At 45.4% G+C, this 19,482-nt stretch overlaps 2 protein-coding genes across 4 annotated transcripts in view; one reads left to right on the top strand and one right to left on the bottom strand.

The window, feature by feature from the left end:
• The window catches only part of KIF25 (kinesin family member 25), a 40,816-nt gene extending 36,661 nt beyond the window's left edge, over nucleotides 1-4,155 (top strand). For both annotated transcript variants that reach the window (XM_063151725.1, XM_063151724.1), the window contains exons 13-15: nucleotides 28-225; nucleotides 2,429-2,584; nucleotides 3,757-4,155. In XM_063151725.1, the coding sequence (XP_063007795.1) occupies nucleotides 28-225; nucleotides 2,429-2,584; nucleotides 3,757-3,914 (512 nt within the window). In that variant the 3' untranslated portion in view covers nucleotides 3,915-4,155. The remainder of the gene's footprint in view (nucleotides 1-27; nucleotides 226-2,428; nucleotides 2,585-3,756) is intronic.
• A 10,530-nt stretch (nucleotides 4,156-14,685) lies between these two features.
• Nucleotides 14,686-19,482, bottom strand: part of FRMD1 (FERM domain containing 1) — a 40,528-nt gene continuing 35,731 nt past the window's right edge. For both annotated transcript variants that reach the window (XM_063151721.1, XM_063151722.1), the window contains one exon: nucleotides 14,686-17,961. In XM_063151721.1, the coding sequence (XP_063007791.1) occupies nucleotides 17,674-17,961 (288 nt within the window). In that variant the 3' untranslated portion in view covers nucleotides 14,686-17,673. The remainder of the gene's footprint in view (nucleotides 17,962-19,482) is intronic.

Here is a 19,482-nt window from a genome sequence, read left to right as displayed (position 1 = left end):
CTCTCTTTTGTTTTTTCCATTAACCAGGTATGTTATGGGAAGATGAACAAACCAGTCAGAGACTAAATAAAGAGGCTTCCTTCACCTTTCCACAAAAAATGAGAGACAATAAATCCACCTCTTCTTCCAGAGCCTCTTCACCGGTGCAGCTTGAAGCCACTGAGAAAATGAAGCAAGTCAAAACAAGACTGCAGCTGGTGGACCTGGCTGGGAGCGAGTGTGTTGGTAAGTGAACATGTCTGTTCATCGGCATGGATCCTCATGGATCTAGATGCGAATAAATGCCTTAGTCCTTTATGGAGGGATGCATGCTGCTCACACAGGGGTGGTTTGAACCCACAGACGCATAAACAAAGTTTTGAGGGCTGATTGATCCAGTTTTACACTGGTACAGTTTAATTCAAAGTATGGCTGTATAAGCTTGAAATAAGCCCAGGACGGCTACCCCTATCATAGATACACTATTTGTTCAGACTGCTTTGATTAGGCCTGTTTTTCTATTCTGAAAATTAGCATGTCTTTGGTACATAAATGTTTAAAGGGCATAAATTATTTAAATATTACAAATATCTGTAATAATTGATATCACCATGTGTGGATTTTTCCGCTTTATTGTGGAAAAAGTCTTGTAGGAAATTAGTGTTGAAAAGATAATATTGTTTTCATTGTTTCTTCAAAGCATTTTCCTCCTGCCTCCTCTATGCACACAATAATTTCAAAAACTTGATTATTTCCTAAAGGACAAGCTTTCTTACCAAGAAAAACCATGCAGCCAAATGTATCATTCCAGAAATAATGTTTTGAAAAGTGAACCAGTATTATGAAAGAGTCTTTTACTTTACTGCCAAGAATTCTTGCTGTTGCTCACTGTTAAACTTTTGTTCTACAGAGAAACCTAATATAATCCATTATTTTTTCATTTGCTCTAAATGCTGAAAACATGTAATTGAGCAACAGGGCGTGTGTTTGTTCTCTCAGTTAAATCAGGACAAACATTTCCTCAGTTTGGGGCTCAGCAGGCCAGATCCTCCAGTGAAGCCAGAAGAGCTGTGCTCACATCAGTGTTAGATGAGTTAGTGGCAGACTGACCTCTGCCATCAGATGTGCTAGTGGGCATATTGCTGAAAGTGAGGGCAGTGTTAACTCGTAATTGTTTTAAAATGTGGGCAAATCTAAGTGAGCAGCAGTACCCCAAGCTTCTCACACATGTCAGCACCCAGCCCTGTTGGCTCTACAGCTGGCCTGGGTAATTTGTAGCATTTACAATCCAATTAGTCCCTTTTTAGCAAACTGTGTTTCACTTTGAGAACTCAGCTAAATGCTTTATCAAAGTTCATCTAACCAAATGCAGATAATCAGTAGTTTAAGCATGTAACCCCTCCCCTATTTGCAGTTTTCTTCTTTAGTGGGATAACTGTTATCCCAGGAGTCCACTTTTCCTTGATATACAAGCAGCCTGAGGATGGCTGTTATATATAATGACCCCAGTAAAATTACCTGGAGATTCATCCCGTCTTGGATTGTTATCCACCCTTTGGCAGGGTCTTCCAAACTGTTTCTCTAGCCACTCTCTGTACCTGTCTAGAGATAGGAGAGTAGGCAGTAGAGGAAGCTGTTGGCCTCATCTGATCCCACTGTCATCAGCTCTGCCTGACGTGGATCATGAGCTCTGGGTAAGAAGTGACTGAGGGTGTATCTGTACCTCATCCACTATCCTCAAGAAAGCTCGAATTTGAATAATATGATGCTAAATGCTAACAGCAAATTTCTTGTCCCCAAATGGCAATGGTAAGGACAGCAGGAATTAATTACTCTTAACTGCACCCTCATCCAGACTGATCAAAAAGTTGAGCTTGCAGCACGTCTTTGAATTGGTGCAATGTGTTGCATAGACCAAACCTTTGTGATGTTCAGGGGCAGCATAGCTACGTACAACCATGCTGGGTGGGTGGTAGAAGGGCACCTTCTACCACTTCCTTTATCCATTTCCTTACAGCAAATCATGCCATAAAACATCACTCCACAGGCTTTGGTGAACCCAAACACTTCACACTTGTGGCTGCTGTACAGTTTTCTTGCTGCAGCTTGTGCCATCAGTGTCTTGTCTCTTATTTCCAAAGGGATACAGATGGGGCAGCTAAATATTATAAAAAATGGTGGAATAAAACAGGCTTCTCTTCGGGGCCATTGTGGACTCGTCTTTTCAAAAGCAGTGTTGTCTGATCTAAAGGTGTTCCTGCTTTCTTGGTTCCTTGTTCTTAATACATATAGAGCAAAAAATGCATTGTACACCTGCAGAGATCAACTTATCCATGAGATGCTTTGGACCATCTGTAGACATTGAATCTTCTCTAACCTCTCCTTCACATTTACAGTTTTGAGGCAGATTTGCTTAGTGTTCCCAGTGCCTTTTTGTCCACTGTACCAGGTATGTCTGGAGTGACAGGGGCAGCACTGAGAGAGACCTCCTTCATCAACCGCAGCCTGTCCGCCCTGGCCGACGTTCTGGGAGCGATAGCAGAGCAGCGAGCTCACGTCCCGTACCGCAACAGCAAACTTACACACCTGCTGCAGGACTCCGTAGGTGAGGCATTATTCTGACCCTTCAACAATACAGATTTCTTCTCCTGGTTTTTCCTCTCCTTTGCTGTGTAAAACTAGAAGATGATCTTATACTCCTTGCTTGAATGTGCCCTCTATTTCAAAGACTCTGGCTCAGGGGAGTGTGAGTACACAGTGACACTTTTGAACTCCTGAATCAGGCTAAACCGTGCTGTTTCCAAAGCTCCGTTGAAGAACAATATCTCAATAGGATCATGTAAAGGGTAAAAATTGCATTTCACCAGTGTTTCATGTCAGGTACAGTTTAACTTTTAAACTTCAATCTTTGTTACTACAGGGTATAATCACCTGCTTGCACATTCCTTAACATTGTGCCCTGTAGCAGCAAGACAAAGGAAAAAGACAAGTCACTGGCACTGTGCTACAATTTCCTTTTGTGTTGGGGTCACTTCCTCTTCTTTAGCTCCTCATCAATGCAGAAGCAGTTTCAAAGCAAGTGTTATGCCTGCAGTAATGTTAGATTTGTGTCTGTATGTGTAGTACATTAGTCCATTTTTCTTCAGCCAGAAAATATTAGCCCCTATGCTTTTAATCTCCAGTTCAAGGCATTGACAGTGAATGAGATAACAGTTCTTCAGAGTTTCTGAAATACTATTAAGCTTTGATTTTCACTTAGTACTGGAGTCCCTACTGTGAGAAGGGAAAGCCAAAAAGAGAAGTGAGAGCTATGTTGTACAGGCACTCAGCCTGATTTTAACTAAGTCTGTTGTATGACTTGGTGAAGTATTGAAAATGGCCATTTCTGCCTGTGTTTAACCATTGTCTATAAACTTCAAGTCTGTTTTGTTTAATTGTCACACAAGCCATTTTGCCATTACCCCAAATTTACAAATATTTGACAGAACTTAAGTAAGTGTCCAGAGCCATAACATATATGATGATTAAGTAATGAAGCTAATAGGGGAAAAAAATCAACATTATAAATTGTGAAACATTTTGGGGCAAATATATTGTTGGATATAGACTCCCCATGAAGGAGCTGTCTGTTTCAACAGCCCTTTTCAAAAGCAGTCTTCTGCTTCATGAAAGCATCAGTAGCCTGTGCTCACTGTTGTGTATCAGTATGGTAATAATGTATAATTTACTGAAAATAATGAGGTAAATAAGTATGTTTTGTCTTTCCCCTGCTTTTAGGAGGTGATGCTAAACTGTTGGTGATGCTGTGCATCTCTCCTGGCCAAAAGTACTTAACAGAATCAATGCAGTCTCTGGGATTTGGAACTCGTGCTCGGCAAGTTCAGAGAGGACAAGTCAAGAAAAAAAATTTCTCAGTGCCGAGTAAAGGAAAATAAAACCTAAGACTCCTGTGGATTAAAGTATCATTAATGAGTTCCTCAGACTGAAATGTATATTGTTGTCCTTAAGCCATTCTTTCAGATATCAACTGCCAGATAAAATAAACAATCTTCAACATGGCATTAGTAAGCAATAAACCTGCTAATGATGTTCTTGCTCCAAAGATAATAGCAAGTACTGACAACAGCTACCCACCATGGTGGAATGGTAGAGAAATAAACTGGGCTTTAAGACATAGCTTTGGTGATGTGTTTCTTTAATTCTACTTGCCCTAAATCAACAGGACCCTGATTTAGGGTGGTTTGCTTCTGACAGGCCAAGGGTGCATTCTGTCTTCTCAGTAGAAGTCAGGAGTTTAAATATCATTCCAGTGCTTCATAGCAGCAAGTGAAATATGTCCTCCGTGTATTAAAATGAGACACATCAGTTTTTGACTGCTCTACTATCCAGCATGGATGGGCTCATTCCTAATGCACTAGCAACAGGTATGAGTGTAAAGGAGCCCATGAGCTGTACTGAATGGAGCTTTGTTCTCTGGTTTTAGGTAGGAAATAATGGCATTACTGAGATGGAGAAAAATAAGTAGGCTATATCTGTTATCCCTCTGGAATGTGGCTTAGAAAGCAAATGAGGGATTACACAACTTTTTGAAAACACACAAGTTAAATAGTTGGAATGAGTCCCAGCTCTGCTGAGTTCATTAAACCTACAGCTTTGCCTGTTTGGGGGGTGTTTTTGCTTCATGAATGCTGAGAGGCCCTGAACTACAGATCCTAATGGGACCCAACTTGTACAACTGTTGTAGTAATCTGGCCTATTGTTTCACTTGCGTTTCTGAAGAAAGTTAAACACATCACAACATTGATGCTGTGCCTTCAGATTAAAAGAGGATAACCACACAAATAAAACACCAAACACCAGCTTGTGATATGCTGTTTGTCACCTGCAAGAGGCTTTCACCCTTTTACTCCAATGGTGAGACAACATCATGCAAGGTTTGTGAATGAAGGGACACTGGGAGAAGTTTCAAGAAGTTTAAGCAATGTTAGAGGTGAGAAGTAGATCCAAAGTGAACAAATGGGATCAAGCAACATCTGATGTGTTCTGTGCACTAAATTATTGCTCAGCAGAGGCCTCAAGAGCCACTCTTAATTTTTTTTCCACCAGCAATTACTCTGCCACTAGACTGGGAGAGAGGTCATTGTTAGGTCACTGCAAGAAGGCTAAATTGCAGTGGCCTGCCCCAAAAGCTGGAGTTTATAGTACTCCAAGTCACTTAACCTTCACAAGCACAAATATTTATCCAGAGATTATGTAGCATACTATTATTGGAATTTCACCCATGAATATATAACAGCTGCTGTGTTGCTTGCAGTGCTCTAGTGCTCAGAACACAAGTATCGAACCAGAGAGCTGCAATAACGCTTGCTTTACTAAATGAAGTCATGATGGTAAAAAAAGCCTTAACTTTACCTGATTCCAGCAGTAACAGAGGGGTAGAAAACAAATCTGGTCACAGGAGTTTAGGAAGCTGAGTGGTCAGTAAAACAATCTCACATGAAAGTGTCAGAGCAAGGAATGTCAGCCTGGTAAACAAAATGCAGGAGCAGCTTCAAGCTCACCTTAGTCTCTGGACAGCTGGGTTACTAAAGCAGCCTGGATTACAGCTCAAAGAGAGGTTAAGTAACAAGGGCTAATTCCACCAGTAGTTAAAAGTAAGTCCAAGTATTTTAAGGATTTGACATTTTTAAGTGTTACAGAGAAGCAGAACTTGCCATGAGCTGTTCTTTCTTTTCTTTTTCTGAAAAACTGCCCTTCAAAACTTTGGATTTATTTATAATCTTTGTTGTAGGAGAAAAGCAGCAGTACTTATTATTGAAGCAGAGAAACAAACCCCTCAAATACGAGCAAAAAGGTTAAGTTTCTACATCAACATTAACTCTGCCAAACTGAGAGTCTGCAGCATTCCCTACTCCTGTTTTCCTTGTCAGCATAGCATATCGCTCACTGTTTGACCTGCACTACAGAGTGTACAGGATATGCAGGGCAGCAGGGTTAACATTTTGTTCTAACAACTTTCAGGTTTGGAATTTCCTGGGTTATGGAGATGTGATTGCTCAATCCCAGTGTCAGAAAGGAAGAAGGGTAAAAGTTGTAAGAGTGAAATGGCTTTACTCACATGTCTAAGCTGAATTGCCTTCTGTCCCAAGAGTCACTCAGGCCTGCCAAAGGAGGATATTCAGACATGTAACTTATGTCTTGGGGAGCAAGCATGTGCAAGGCCCTGTACTTCTTTGCTGTCATTTTTCAGTACTTAGATATTTCATGCTTTGAAATTACATCTGTTTTAGAAAAGCAGATGTGACAGATATTCATAGAGCTGACCTCGAGGTTTCCCTCGTTGAATACAGCCTATCCTGATAAACCAGTCCTCACTATCTTGGCACTGTCAAGCTGAAACACACATACCAACACTGGGAGAAAGAAAGAAAAGTGATGTTTGAAAGAATTCTGAAATATTGAGATAGAAGGGCGTAAGCACCAGGGAAAAGGTGGTTGTTCTTAAGAATGCCCATGTAGTCTACATGCTAAAACAGCTTTGCTCTCTTCAAGGGCAGGAGCACAACCAAATGAGAATAAAAACAACATAAACCAGGAGGAGATCCTTTCAGTGAAGTCTGTGATTGCATAATGCAACATTCAGCTGGTGCCTTGGGGCACTCTCAACCCTGCTTCCAACAAGTCCCTGGGTCACTGTCTCAGAGTGCTGCTCAGTACAGAGGGGTGCTGTTTTCCATCCATGATCCACATGCCTTGGTGGCAGTCAACATGTTAACCTTCCACTGCTGGGCTCTCATTCTCCTCCCCTGGGCCCCAGCTTTCTCTTGTTTAATTTCCCTCGGTGCTTACCAATGTCACACCTCACACTGTCCCCTGGCTGGCCCTGGGACATAGGCACACACCCACATGATGCTGCAAGGCACCACAAACCCCAGCCACCCACGGGACTGGCCTTCAGGAGCTCCTCTTGAATTTACACAGCTCCCTGTAGAGGAGCTGAGCAGGTAATATCAGCGACAGTATCCAGAAACCTCCAACCCTTCCTCAAAGAGCCTGCCCACTGCAGAAGCCACAGCAAACACAAGAGAATTTGCTCTTGTGAATACATTTGGTACTCGGCATCCTGGTTTAGTGTCCAGGAGGCCAAGGAGCCAACAGTGTGAAGCCCAACCAGCACAGCACCTGCCTGGGAGGCTCAGGGTCCCACAGTCATGCAGATGTACCCCGGAGCACCTTATTTAAAAGTGGAAGCAGCTTCCACACTCCTAACCCATAGGCCAAGCATCCTCCCAAACAGCAGAAACTTTGGATTCAGTTCAAAGACAAATCTCTGAGCTCCTGTCTCTCCCAGTACATGTGGATGCTCTGGCTTGAAGGTCATTTAGCAGATCTGGAGATGAAGCAAGGAAAATGGGACTCCACCAGAGCAATCCCCAAGGCCTAATAGCAGCAAGTGCTTGTCTAAGGTAATATACAGAGATATGTGTACACATAAACCTACACAAAGTTAGCAGAAATCTAGACTTACCTAGAATCACACAACGACCTTTAAAGTACAAGTCCAAAATTTGGCCCAAAAGTAGTTTGGTGCCCACTTCTCTGTGGATTTATCATTACAGACTGAATTTATCAGCTGAGGTTGGTTGTTGGCCTTGCAGCCAAAGGAAAGGGATTAACAGGACAGATCCACGTTCAGCAGTAACTGTGCCTGCCTAGTCTATCAATGGAGTCCAGGCAAAGGGTTTAGAGCACCAGCTCCCAGTTTGCCACAGCCAGGGAAACTGAGCGGTCAAGCACTTAATCCTGAAGAACACACAACTGCTGTGGAGGATTTCCAGTTACGTTTTTCAGCCTTGTACCCTGCTGTGCCTGCCCAGCTCTGCATTGCTGGTTCACGTACCTTTCAGCCTTTGCAAATCTGCCCCCAGCTCCCTTGCAGCAGCCAGCTTTCTGAACAGGGCAAGGCTGCATGAAATGAGGCAGAGCAGATCACATAGCACGGGACCAGGTCTCCACCAGCTCCCTCTGAAGATGTTTTACTTGGCACCTGCAAGACACATCTTTGTGCAGGGCAGTTCATCATATTTAGCTTTGAGTGCTAAACCCACACTGCAGTTCACAGCACTCTGCACCCCCTCCAGACAAGCCCTTAATCTTCCTCATCACCTAGGAACACTCTTATCAGCAGAGCCCAAAAAAGCACTGTGATCCACCATTGCTTAAGAGAGCTGCCTATCATCATGGGGTTAAAACAAACCAGTAATCAAACCAGACAGTGCCTTTAGCCCACTCTTAAGCAAAACCTTGACCTATGCTGACGTTGGAAAATTATATATTTAATTTCCATGTGTGGCTTCGTGTTTTGGCAGCAGCCACACCACAAAGAGAGACTGCTTTTAGCCAGGCTAGAAAAACCATAATCAGCATTGGAAGGTTCACAAAAATTTGTTATTAAATTGCTGATTCCATTTTATGAAGCACTTTTCCAAACCCTTGCAAAATGTGAGGAACAGGCAGAATGAAGCGGTTACTGGAAAAGGCTCCTGGCTCTTGCTGAGGAGAAACAGTCGCAAGCTGATGGGCTTGCAAGTCCCTCCCAGCCAGAAGCAGCAGCATCTGATCATGGAGGAGCAAACAGGCCCAGAGTGCAGGGATGCCAAAGGTTCCACAGCCTTTCACAAAACCAACTTGGCAGTTAAACAAGGACATTAACCATAGCCCCAGCCACATATCATATAATGGAGGGCACAGGGGGATCTAATTGAAGGACATAAGAGAGAGGAAACATTGCCCACAACTATTTTTACCCTCTTGTACACCCACTTTTATCAAATCAAGTTTTGTCTTGCAAAGCATCTTCCCCTTTTTATTTTGCTTATTTTTACAAAATCTAAGATTAAATTTGAGCCTTCTTGAATTCATGCACATATCTCATGAGATTAGCACATCTTGTCCACAGATTTTCAGGCCTAAAGTTGCACCTCTGCTCATTTCCCTGGGGAACCTCAGTTAAGTCAAATTATCACCCCCTTCTCTCAGTTCCCCTTGTTTCATTTTTGCAAGTATCTCCTCCGTCACGTATTCCCTCTTACTCTTTCTGTTACATGAAACTGCTATCCTGCCTGCGATGAGTCAGTGCCCAGTGTTCACTTAAAAGCAGCACCAGGAGTGCTTTTCCTTTTCATTTTCCTCTGGACTTTACTAATGACTTCTGTCCCTGTTCTACATAAAACAAGACAAAACAAATAAACCAAAGGCACCACCAACAAAAGAGCCCCACCCCACTACTATAAAAAGTTTTGGAAGCCACACCAGAAGCTTTGAAGATCCAAGAGACAGAAGACGATAGCTCCTCCCTCACTTCAGATGTCTGGGTTTTTTGTAGCATGAGCCTCCTCCACCTCCTTGTGAGCATGCACACATACACAGAGACTTTGCCCACCACTCTCTCTGAGCTGTTGTTTTAAATTGTACAAGCTTCAGGGAAAACACACATTTCAGAAATGGGAGCATTCTGAAGGGCAAAAAAACCTTTGCAGGCCCAGCTGCATGTCATGAGCTCAGGTCCTGTGGCATACAGACAAAAGGCAGAAGAACTGGTGAATAACAAAATTGTTAAAATGTGCAGTTGCATAGGGACATGGAGCAGAGGACAATAAGCAAGCTACCTGCACAGTCCCTGGAAGGATCCTGGTAAAGAAATCTTCCCAAGTTCCACAGCAGGGAAGTGCAACACAGGTACTGCTCCTGATCCTCACATCACCAGGACTGCACCCAGTCTGGTTGTGGACCTTGTATGAGTTTAGAAGTAACTACAGGTATTACCTCAAGCCATATTCAGGCCAACAGAGCAGCTGCTCTCTCCACTCATATTTCTCTATCCACCTCCTCCTACTGGAGGTGAGTACTCCTGCTGTGTCTCTCCTGAAGAGAGCCCTGAACTGCCATGGCATGGTGAGGTGGTCCCTCTGCAGAACATCCCTGCTGAGCCAGGGAAGGGGCAGTGCCACTGAGGATGCCTCTGCCTGTTTGCAGGCAAGTCTGGTGCTGCACAAGGCAGGAACAACTGCCTTTGCCCAGGACATGGTTTTGGAGAGACCAGCCAAGCACAGAGGATCCCAACGTCCCCAAATGCTCTGGGAGAGCCAGAGAAGGTTACACACTACAAGGCCAGGCAAGGACAGCACACAGGAGTCCTGCAGCCCGGTGTGCTCTGGGCCACACAGTGTTACAGGGTGGTGTGGTGATGGGAAGCTTGAAGGCAAGGCAACCTCACCACAGACACAAGAAAGTAAAAGTATCCAGCCTCAAAAAGGTCAGGGAGTTTTGGACACCATGTACTTCCCAAAAGGAGTGAAAGGGAAACATGGAAAATGCCACAGAGTCCTGAAGGAGCTCTGATAAAGTAATGGCAGGCACAAGATAGTGGAGATGCTGTGACACTGACTCATACAAATGTTGACTCACTGAAGTCCTGAAAACAACCCTGGCAGATCAGATTTCATTGGCACTTAGCACCACACAGCTGAGGTCCCATCCTCATGGCTGAGATTTTGCCAGATCCTGGCCAGAGTCTCAGCTTAGGCACCTGCTTTCGACAGAGCAGGTCTGAGAGCCCCTAAAGAAGGGCTCCAGTGTCTCCCACCCACTCTCACCAAGCGGCACTGCCACCAGGTCAGTCCCTGCAGGTGTCCCACTGCTACATCCTGCTGTCCCCTTCACCCAGCTGCTCATGCTGCCAGGCCTTTGTGCCCACATCCAGACAGGGCTGCTCCCAGTTTGCTCAGCAATCACAGCACAAGTGCCCTGAGAGAGGACACTGTTGGACAATTGACACGTTTGAGGCCAAGGTCCTCTGCAGCACAAAAGACCAGGACGGCAGAGCTGCTCTCACACGAGAATCCCAAGCTCCAGGAAACACAAGAGCCACAAAAGGGCAGTCAGGAGTAAAACAGGCCCTGGCCTAATGATGCAGTGAGCACAGAAGGCCTATCAAGGTCCTGCCAACTTACTGCTGCCCTCACCCATGCCATTGCTGCCTGTAGTCCTTGCAAGTTATTCCTTACACCACCACATCCCAGGGAAGAGTCAGCAGTTTCACCATTAGGAAGCACCAGATAGGAGGAAGGTAGAAACAGTTTGCAGGACACATCCCAGCAACTAATATGGCTCTTAGAGTGAACAACATTTGGAAAATACTAGGAAGCAAACAAGCCCTACCCCATTACCCCAGCAAGTCTCTCCTTATTTCTCCCCTGGGCAGCTCATCCACAGGACCACAACTATGGAACCTTCTGGTCACTTCTCCCAGAGCTTCTGCTGAGCCCTTCTCTCTTACTTGGCTGTTTGCCTCAGAAAGACAGCTGATTTCCTGTGCCTTGACTGCCTTCCTCTGGAGCACCCTCCTCCTGGACCTGCCACCAGCTGCAGCAAGTTAAATGCCCGAGCCACTAGGAACACTCTGTGGTCCCTGCTGTCAGGTGTAGGAGAGTGGCTTAGAAATGCCACAAACCACTTCATGCTCCTCCACACCTGGGATGTCACCACTTCACTGTCCCTGCTGTCACCATGCCTTGTGGGGATCTCTGTTTTAACCATTCATCCTGAAATGGGAAGAAATTGTACTTGGAGCTTTGTAGGCACCTGCTTGGAGTCAGAGAGGCAGCTCTGACTCCAAAGATGGCCTCGATGAAGCAGGGCCAGAGTGGTGGCACTAGCAGTCTGAGGCAGCAGCTTTGAGGAGTCTCTAAAGTTTGTTAAACTTAAAGATACTGGGTTGTCCAAAAGCTCAGCTGTGTCCTTGGGAAAAAGAAGTCTGTAAGAGCTCCTATCTGCCTCTTTTTCCTGAAAACAAGTTAAAGTTGACATTATGGCTGTGGAGCTCTCCCTAAGTTTGCCTAAGCTGCCTTATGTTTTTCAGTAGTAATGCTGAAAATTTTGGAGCTCAAATGAGTTTGTGCTGAAGCAGACTGAAAAGCAATGGTTTGTACCCTCTCTGTTATTTGCAGAGCACATGTTAAGCAAAGTCATACCCAGCTGCTCTCACAGCAAACCCTGCTGCTCATCCCACTGCAGGATGTGGCTATAGCTGAATGCCAGCCAGGCTGGGCTGGGACAGGCTGGGGGCACAGCTGCTCCAGGGGAGCTGTCCCCATTCCAGTCTCAAGGCATTGTGTAAGTGTGGGCTTGGATCTGGATGTTCCAAAACATACCTGTACTCAAGGCTCTCTATTGCCCTTCTGGCATGGGCCCCTTAAGCACTCCTATTGCCAAATTTTCCCATCAGCCAGGTATGCTGCAAAGCTTTCCTTGTTTTCCTTCTTACAAGCTGTAAGCCTTATGCAGAAGCATGATTCAGGGACCATGTGTGACACAGAAGGCGCAGAGCTGGCTCAGCACACACACACCTCCATGCTGTCCCAGCTACAGCATCTCAGGGTGCAGCTCCTGGGCCCCTGGGACTTCTCACCCCATTAAACCCGTCTGCCTTTTTTAAACCAACTTGACAGAGGGAGGGAAGGTTCTCAATTTGTATCAGCGTTTCACGGCTAAATTATGCCCGGCTAAGGGTGACCAGAGGCGAAAGGGCATCAGCTTTCTCCCCAGGGCAGTTCGGGTACACACCCCTCCTTGTAGGAGCTGGACCACTGAGACCTGGAACCACTCCACAGGCTTTTTGTGCGGCATTCAGTGAGGAATGGCCACCGCTGGCTTTGGGCTCTGCTCACTCAAGTACCGATCACCCTGGGCTGCACTGTCCCGGGGGAGACGGTCAGCCTGGACCCCGCAGAATGCTGACAGAAGCTGCCCGAGGGGAATCGGCACCACTTGCCCGGAGCCCCCGGCCCCGGCCCGGCCCTGAGGCCGCCGCGCTCCTTGGGCGCCCCCGCGCGGCCCGGCCCGGCCCTGCCCGGCCCTTCCTCACACCCCGGCCCTGCCTCACACCCCGGCCCTGCCTCACACCCCGGCCCTGCCGCACACCCCGGCCCGGCCCGGCCCTGCCTCACACCCCGGCCCTTCCTCACAACCCGGCCCTGCCTCACACCCCGGCCCTTCCTCACACCCCGGCCCTGCCTCACACCCCGGCCCTGCCGCACACCCCAGCCCGGCGGCCGCCGCGCTGGCTCTTGATGCGCCATGGATGGCGTGCCGCTGCCGCCACGGGCCGGGCCAGAGGACACGATGGGTCCCTTCCTCCTCCTCACGCCACAGCTGGTGGGCGTCCAGGAGAGACATGAAGGCAGGAGCCAGGCCTTGGGCACCACGAGCCCAGGAATACGCTCTAAGAAAGGGGAGGCGTCATAGCCGAGGCTCCGAGGTGGAGGCAGAGCAGACGAGGGTGGGGATGAGGGAAGAGAGCTGCCACGAGAAGCCTGGGCAAAGCAACTAGGAGCCACCCGACTCAGACAGAGGAAGCACCTTGCTGAGTAACAAAGAGCTACAGCTTTACAATGAGAGGCTTTAGGACCAGTTCTTGCTCAAAAATGTTCAGACTTTTAAAATACGCTATCAGCCTCCAGTGACTCAGAATTTGCTGCCAAGAAATCCATTGAAGAACTGCTCTCAGCTCACCCAAAACACCTGGCTTGTTTTACCCATCAGCTTTACACAAACCTCAGGCTTTACCTCCATGCAGCTCCCACAGGTGGCGTGTCTCATAACAGATGCAGTGCAGTAACCACATTGTCCCCATCTCACACTGCAGCACTTGACTGAACCCACACAGGATTTGCTGGTACCACGAGAAGCCTCACCTTCTGAGACAGACTCCTTGGCCAGCAGGACTCCACCCTAGAGGGCAAGAGAGTGCTATTACTTGCCAAACAACAAAACAAAGAGAAGTGACCATGTCCTTCAAATTTGGGTGACCTGATGTCGATCTGCTACTTAGTTTTATCTCCATACAAAGCTCCATGTGCAATTAAATCACCCTCTCTCAGGATCCCCAAGCCAAAGTTGGATGAGTTTCCAAAGTTCTTGAAAATTTGTGTACTGGAAACATAGCAGGTACTGGACAAAAATATGAAGTACAAGAAAGGATATATTAAGAATAGAGGCAATACTACCCTACCAAAGTACATAAAAAGTAATTTTTTTTCCAGAGAAAAGGTAAAAAAAAACAAACCACATTTATAAGAGGCTCTCAGTGAGCAAGCTTCTTCAAGAAGACATCCAGATAGCTCAGCAGCAGTCCTTCATAGATTTATGACCCAAGGAAAGAAACCTTTCCTTTATCCATGCCAGACTCCAGGCCAGCAGGTTAGGTCACTTTGGTGGAGTGCTCTTCAGCAGCGCCTTGCATCCTGTGGGCTGGCAGCTGTCCTTGGATGCAGCCCCCAGAGGATGCTGACAGGATCTCTGTACCTCCTTGGGAGTTCACGCTTGGTTTTCTTGACTAACCACCAGGAGCAGCTTAACTTGTCTCTTCAGTCAGATTCAGTCCCCCTGAGTGTCCTGCTGACTCCAACCTGCTCAGCTGTGTTCTTAATACCTGACAAAGGCCCTCTGGCATTGCGCTACTGAGAATAGCAAGGAGGAAAAGGAGCTGTTCCAGCGACTGCAGTGCCTCTGGGTTCGTCATCACAAGCTGAGCTCGTATGGATTAGTCTGGCAGCAAATTAATTTCCACAATCCCTCTCAAATGGAAAAAACAATCTTCCTTGGACACAAAAATAGCCACACAGTTACCTTTTTTCTATCCATTCTTTATTGCAGGTGTATATATAATTATTTATGTTTTATTTTAAACAAGAAAATCCTTTCATGGAAAGGAGAAACTTTTACCATTAAAATAGAGTGATTATAACACGAGTATTTTACAAATATGTACAAATATTGGCAGCTAGTTTCTAACATCAGCTGATAAATGCTTACACACTAACATCTACCAAACTATCAAACCCAAAAATAAGAGATCTTCTAAATCCAAACAAAAAATAAATGTATTACTAGCAGAAACAGGTGTTGTTTTTTTTTTTAATATGAATACAAAAGTTGCATAATAGATATTCACAGTGCTCATAAGATACAGATTCATTCTCAGTCTATACACAAAGTGTCTGGTCTCCCCTTCATATGCATACGTCACTTACAGTACTGGAGGGAGCTGCACAGACCACAGAGAGAAGACAGTCAGACCTGCAGAGTTTGCCTTCCCTACCAGCCATGAATAAATACAAGAACTCCTCAGGAATGTACAAGGCAGTGGATGCTCATGCAAGAGTCAGTTACGCTGTTTTCAGGCATTGGTGCATTTTGTAACCAGCAGCAGCAGGATTACAGGATTGCAGTGCTTCACCAAATCCTTTGGATGCCTGCTAACTGCAAAACCAGCACACTGAGCTGCCTGGTGGCAATAAACACTTCTGTGATGTGGTTAGGCTGCAGCAGATAAGGATGTGATTGTCTTTGAGAGAAGTGTGCACATGCTGCACACACATTTTGTGACCCTTTTCCAAACGACTATACCCACTGAATTTTGACCTTTTTTCCTGTTAACAACCATTCCCAGAACCACAAGTAACTGTACATCTACATGGGTGGGAGAGCAACAGGTTAGTGGGGCCCTCCCTCCAGACCTCCCTCATGTTTTGCTCGGACAGGCACTGCTGCAGTAAGAGCCATCCCTCCAGCTCTGTGTTAGCTGCAAGAGCAAGGCTCCTGCATTGCTGCAAGGCTGCTGCCTGCTGTACAGCCACTGGCCTCCTGTATCCTGGCCATGCCCATGCCCTGTGGCTTATGGCCAAACAGGACCCAGGTGACAGGGAGTGACTGACAGAGGGAGGCTTGGCTGGACTGTTCAAGAGCAGCCAACTAGATTTCCTTTACCCATTCAGATCCATTTAGAAGAATTTATTTTGGATGCAGTAAACACACCTCAAGTACTTTGCAAAGGCATTTTGGCTTTGTTTGGAACAAAGGAAAAGAGGCTACAGTGAACACACAGCTCCTAATTGTTCATTACAACAAGGAAAAACAGTGTGATCAAAGAGGGCACAGTCAATTAAGTCGTGGCTTACAGTACACACAGCCTGGGTTTGGTGCTGGATTCATCTCAGAGGATGTAGAGCAGCTGGTCCCACTTCAGTGAGTGCAGATGCACTTGCATGGCCTGCCTCTACATGGCATTCACACACAAGTAGCAAGATGATGGACTTCAAGGATTTGCTATTTAATGACTTATGGGAATGCAATTTACCAGACAACTACTGAGCTTGCATGCCCACCATCAACACAGCAGCTCAAACCTTCCTTGTCATAGGTTGGCTTCCTTTCTTTTCTGAATAAGGCTATCTTTAGCTTTGGATGACCAACACTGCACAACACACACTTCCCCAGCCAGCAGAACAGTATTCCTTCCCTTCTAGTTTGCCAGAACACACCCAGATGGCTGTCAAAAGCTGGGCACAAAGCTGGGCCTTCAAGTACAAGCTTCCCAATGCTGGCAATTGATGAAGGGAGGAAACCAAACACATATTCATTTGCATGTAACAAGGTAGCAGGATGTTTTCCACACCAAATGCTTGAATGAAACAGCATAATTATGATTATTTCCCTAGTGAGAGCCAGTACAGCCAGATCCACCACTCTCAAGATCACCAAAAGAAGTACCCTTGGTCTGGCACGCAAACACCCTACACCTGCACCATCATCAGCCCTGCAGCACCACACACACATATTTGCATGACCTATCCATGACTAAGTAGGACAGAGTCACTCTGTGTGTCCTTGCAAAGTGACTTTCTCCAATTTTACTTGCCTCCTAAGCAGAAGGGAAAAAAAAAAATCTAAGGAACAGATTTATTAAAAACAAATAAAAGAACAGTATTAAAGTATGAATCAATGTAAGGGGTGATCATGCCTGGACAAATTCTCCAGTCACACTCCTCTCTTCAAAAGCCTGTCAATTAATGCTCTTGCCCTCTATACTCTCAGAAGCAGCCAAGTCATTTGCTTTATCTCCTCCCTATCTCCCCAAGGATATAATGCCAGTCTGCATCACAGCAGTGGTAGACAGCTGACAGTCAGCTCCATTTGTTGCCATTAAAAAAAAAAAAAAAAGACCACACATTGTATTTGGCTGGATGCTTACAACAAAATAACAACAACAAAAGAAGAAGAAACTCCTGGCAGAGCAGGTCTTGTTCCCAGGGCAGTGAATAAGCAACTTGTGTTCATTACAACTGAAACAGGCCAGACACTTCCATACACAGCCCTCCAAATGTGCTTAGAGTATATCCTGGCCTGACAGCTGTTGGCAATGTTGCAGCAGCACAAACTGAAGACAAACTATCTGTACACTAAAATTAAGAGACATGGACCACAACAGAAAGGCAGGAACATGACAAACTTTAAATTTCTGATTAATCCGTATTGACAAAGTTTGTTTTACTAGATCAGTGTCAGTTTTGGTCCACTGTTTTTTGGTTTTTATGTTGATTGTGTCCCTTCCAAGGGTGCAGGCCACTTCCACTTTCTGCTCAGATAGACACTACCAATGCCAGTGTTAAGTGCTACACTCCAGCTGATCTGCCCTGTAGCCAGCTCTGCAGAAGTGATGCCGCTTACTGATACAGAGCTGAATAACAAAGCTGCTCACCATCTCCTGCAAGAACCAGAGTGACATCACACGTGTTAATGAGGTATATATTGCCATGATGAGCTGTTTCCTGGTATGGAAGAGCTCCAATCTCATTACACCACAAACTCCTCTGGGAGCTGGTCCTCTCCCAGAAGATCCAAGGAGAGGCAGTTCATGGATCGCTTCCCGTAAAGGGCAGACTTGGTTTTGCAGTCCGCTGTGGAGTAGACGCAGCCGTAGACAGACAGCTTGTCCTCGAGGCTGCAGCCGAAGGTGTAGCTGTGGGACGTGTCTGAAGACAGCGTGGCACTTAGCGACGGGTGCCGGCGCTTGTACAGGCGGATGTCATCCAAACTCTGGCTGTGCTGCTCCATGCAGCTCCGGCTTTTGGGCGATCTGACCTGCCAGTTCAGCGTGAATAAAAACAAAGAGCTCAGACACAGCCTAAGGATTCTGGTTAGGCATGCCAGAAGTTTCTCAGAGTTGTTCTTCCCCCCTTTCAAAAGAGCCCCACCACCCTTCTGAAGGCTTAAACAAGGAGCTGTGAACAATTCAGAAACTACAAGTGCATTAAGCTGCCATGCCATGTTGAGATGGATCCTGATCTGTCTGCCCTGTGTCCTCAAGTGTCCAGTACAATGGATGAAACACTTGACAGATACTGACACCTGAATGACCTCACACTTCTTGGCAGACCCAAGCAGTTGTCCTCAAATGGAGGAAGTGCCCTTAACAAAAAACTACCCCAAGTGCTCGAACACATTAAGTCTAATGAGCTGAAAGGAAGGTTCAGAAGGCAACCATGCAAACTAATGGGTTACAGTGTCCAGTAATTGCCACAAACAGCTTCATCTACATAGCACTGTTCCATAAAGAGTAGCAACAAATCAGCAGTAATTCCCAGAGGCACCATCTCCTGAAGGAGTTATTGACCATTTGAGAGTATTTCCAGCTTCAACACTTGTATTTTTTTCTTGCTCTGCCTCTTTAATAATCACCTGTTAAATGCTAATATTAAGGCCAATTTCAAGAATATAATTTTGAAACCAAGACACTTCTGTTGGCACTACAAAAATCTTACTCCCAGTATAATTTCACTCACTGCCATGGGAGAGGAATTAAAAAACTACCCTGAGGAAATCCTGTTCTGGCTCAGCTGTACTCCCAGAAACACGAATATGTTGCACTGTCTGGTCAATACTAATGAAACCTTGCAGGATTTAGTTACATAGCCTTGTAAGGAATATTTTGATAGTTTTCTAAGGAGCCACCAAGTATGTGATGCAACAAAGTGGCAGCCAGGTCTTTGCAATCATATAGACACTCCTAACAGTCCTGTATAAAACAGATGTCTCATGATCATTTAACAGTGTAAGCATGATAACAGCAGTAACTAAAAACATTACAGCTTTAAGCAAGATGCCCACTTCCAGCCATGAGCTCTTAAGTCTTCCACTCCAATAGAGGAATAAATTCATTATGATTTGTACTCTATGGTCCTTAGCTGTATGGTCTTTAGCTTCTGTTCAAATCTCCTACAGCACTTTATGGACTATTTTGCTGATAAATGAAAATTTCTTATCATTTTTGACTGGATCCAGAAAGAAACATGGAAAATTAAAAACAAAGTCCTAAGAAGTGACTAAAAACCTTACTAAGAGTTTTAGAATTCTCTCAGCAGATAAGGTAATTTTGGATTAAGAGAGGGAAGAAAGGGTAGAGGTGCTTTTTTGGGATTTTTGTTTTGTTTGGTTGGGTTTTTTCAAAAACCACATTTTTACCCCAGTGAGTACAGCAATACTTTGAAAAGAAGTCTTAAAAAGCCATTTTAATGAGCTTCTTTCAAATATATCTTCTTCTCTGACGTACTTTACCATATATAGTTTCCCTTTCTCAAGTGTTTGGTGAAAAGAAAATCTTGA

This window comes from Melospiza melodia, chromosome 3, assembly GCF_035770615.1.
Source record: "Melospiza melodia melodia isolate bMelMel2 chromosome 3, bMelMel2.pri, whole genome shotgun sequence".
Lineage (NCBI taxonomy): Eukaryota > Metazoa > Chordata > Aves > Passeriformes > Passerellidae > Melospiza > Melospiza melodia.
The sequence above is the reverse complement of the archived record's forward strand: the minus strand, read 5'-3'. Positions and strand labels throughout refer to the sequence as shown.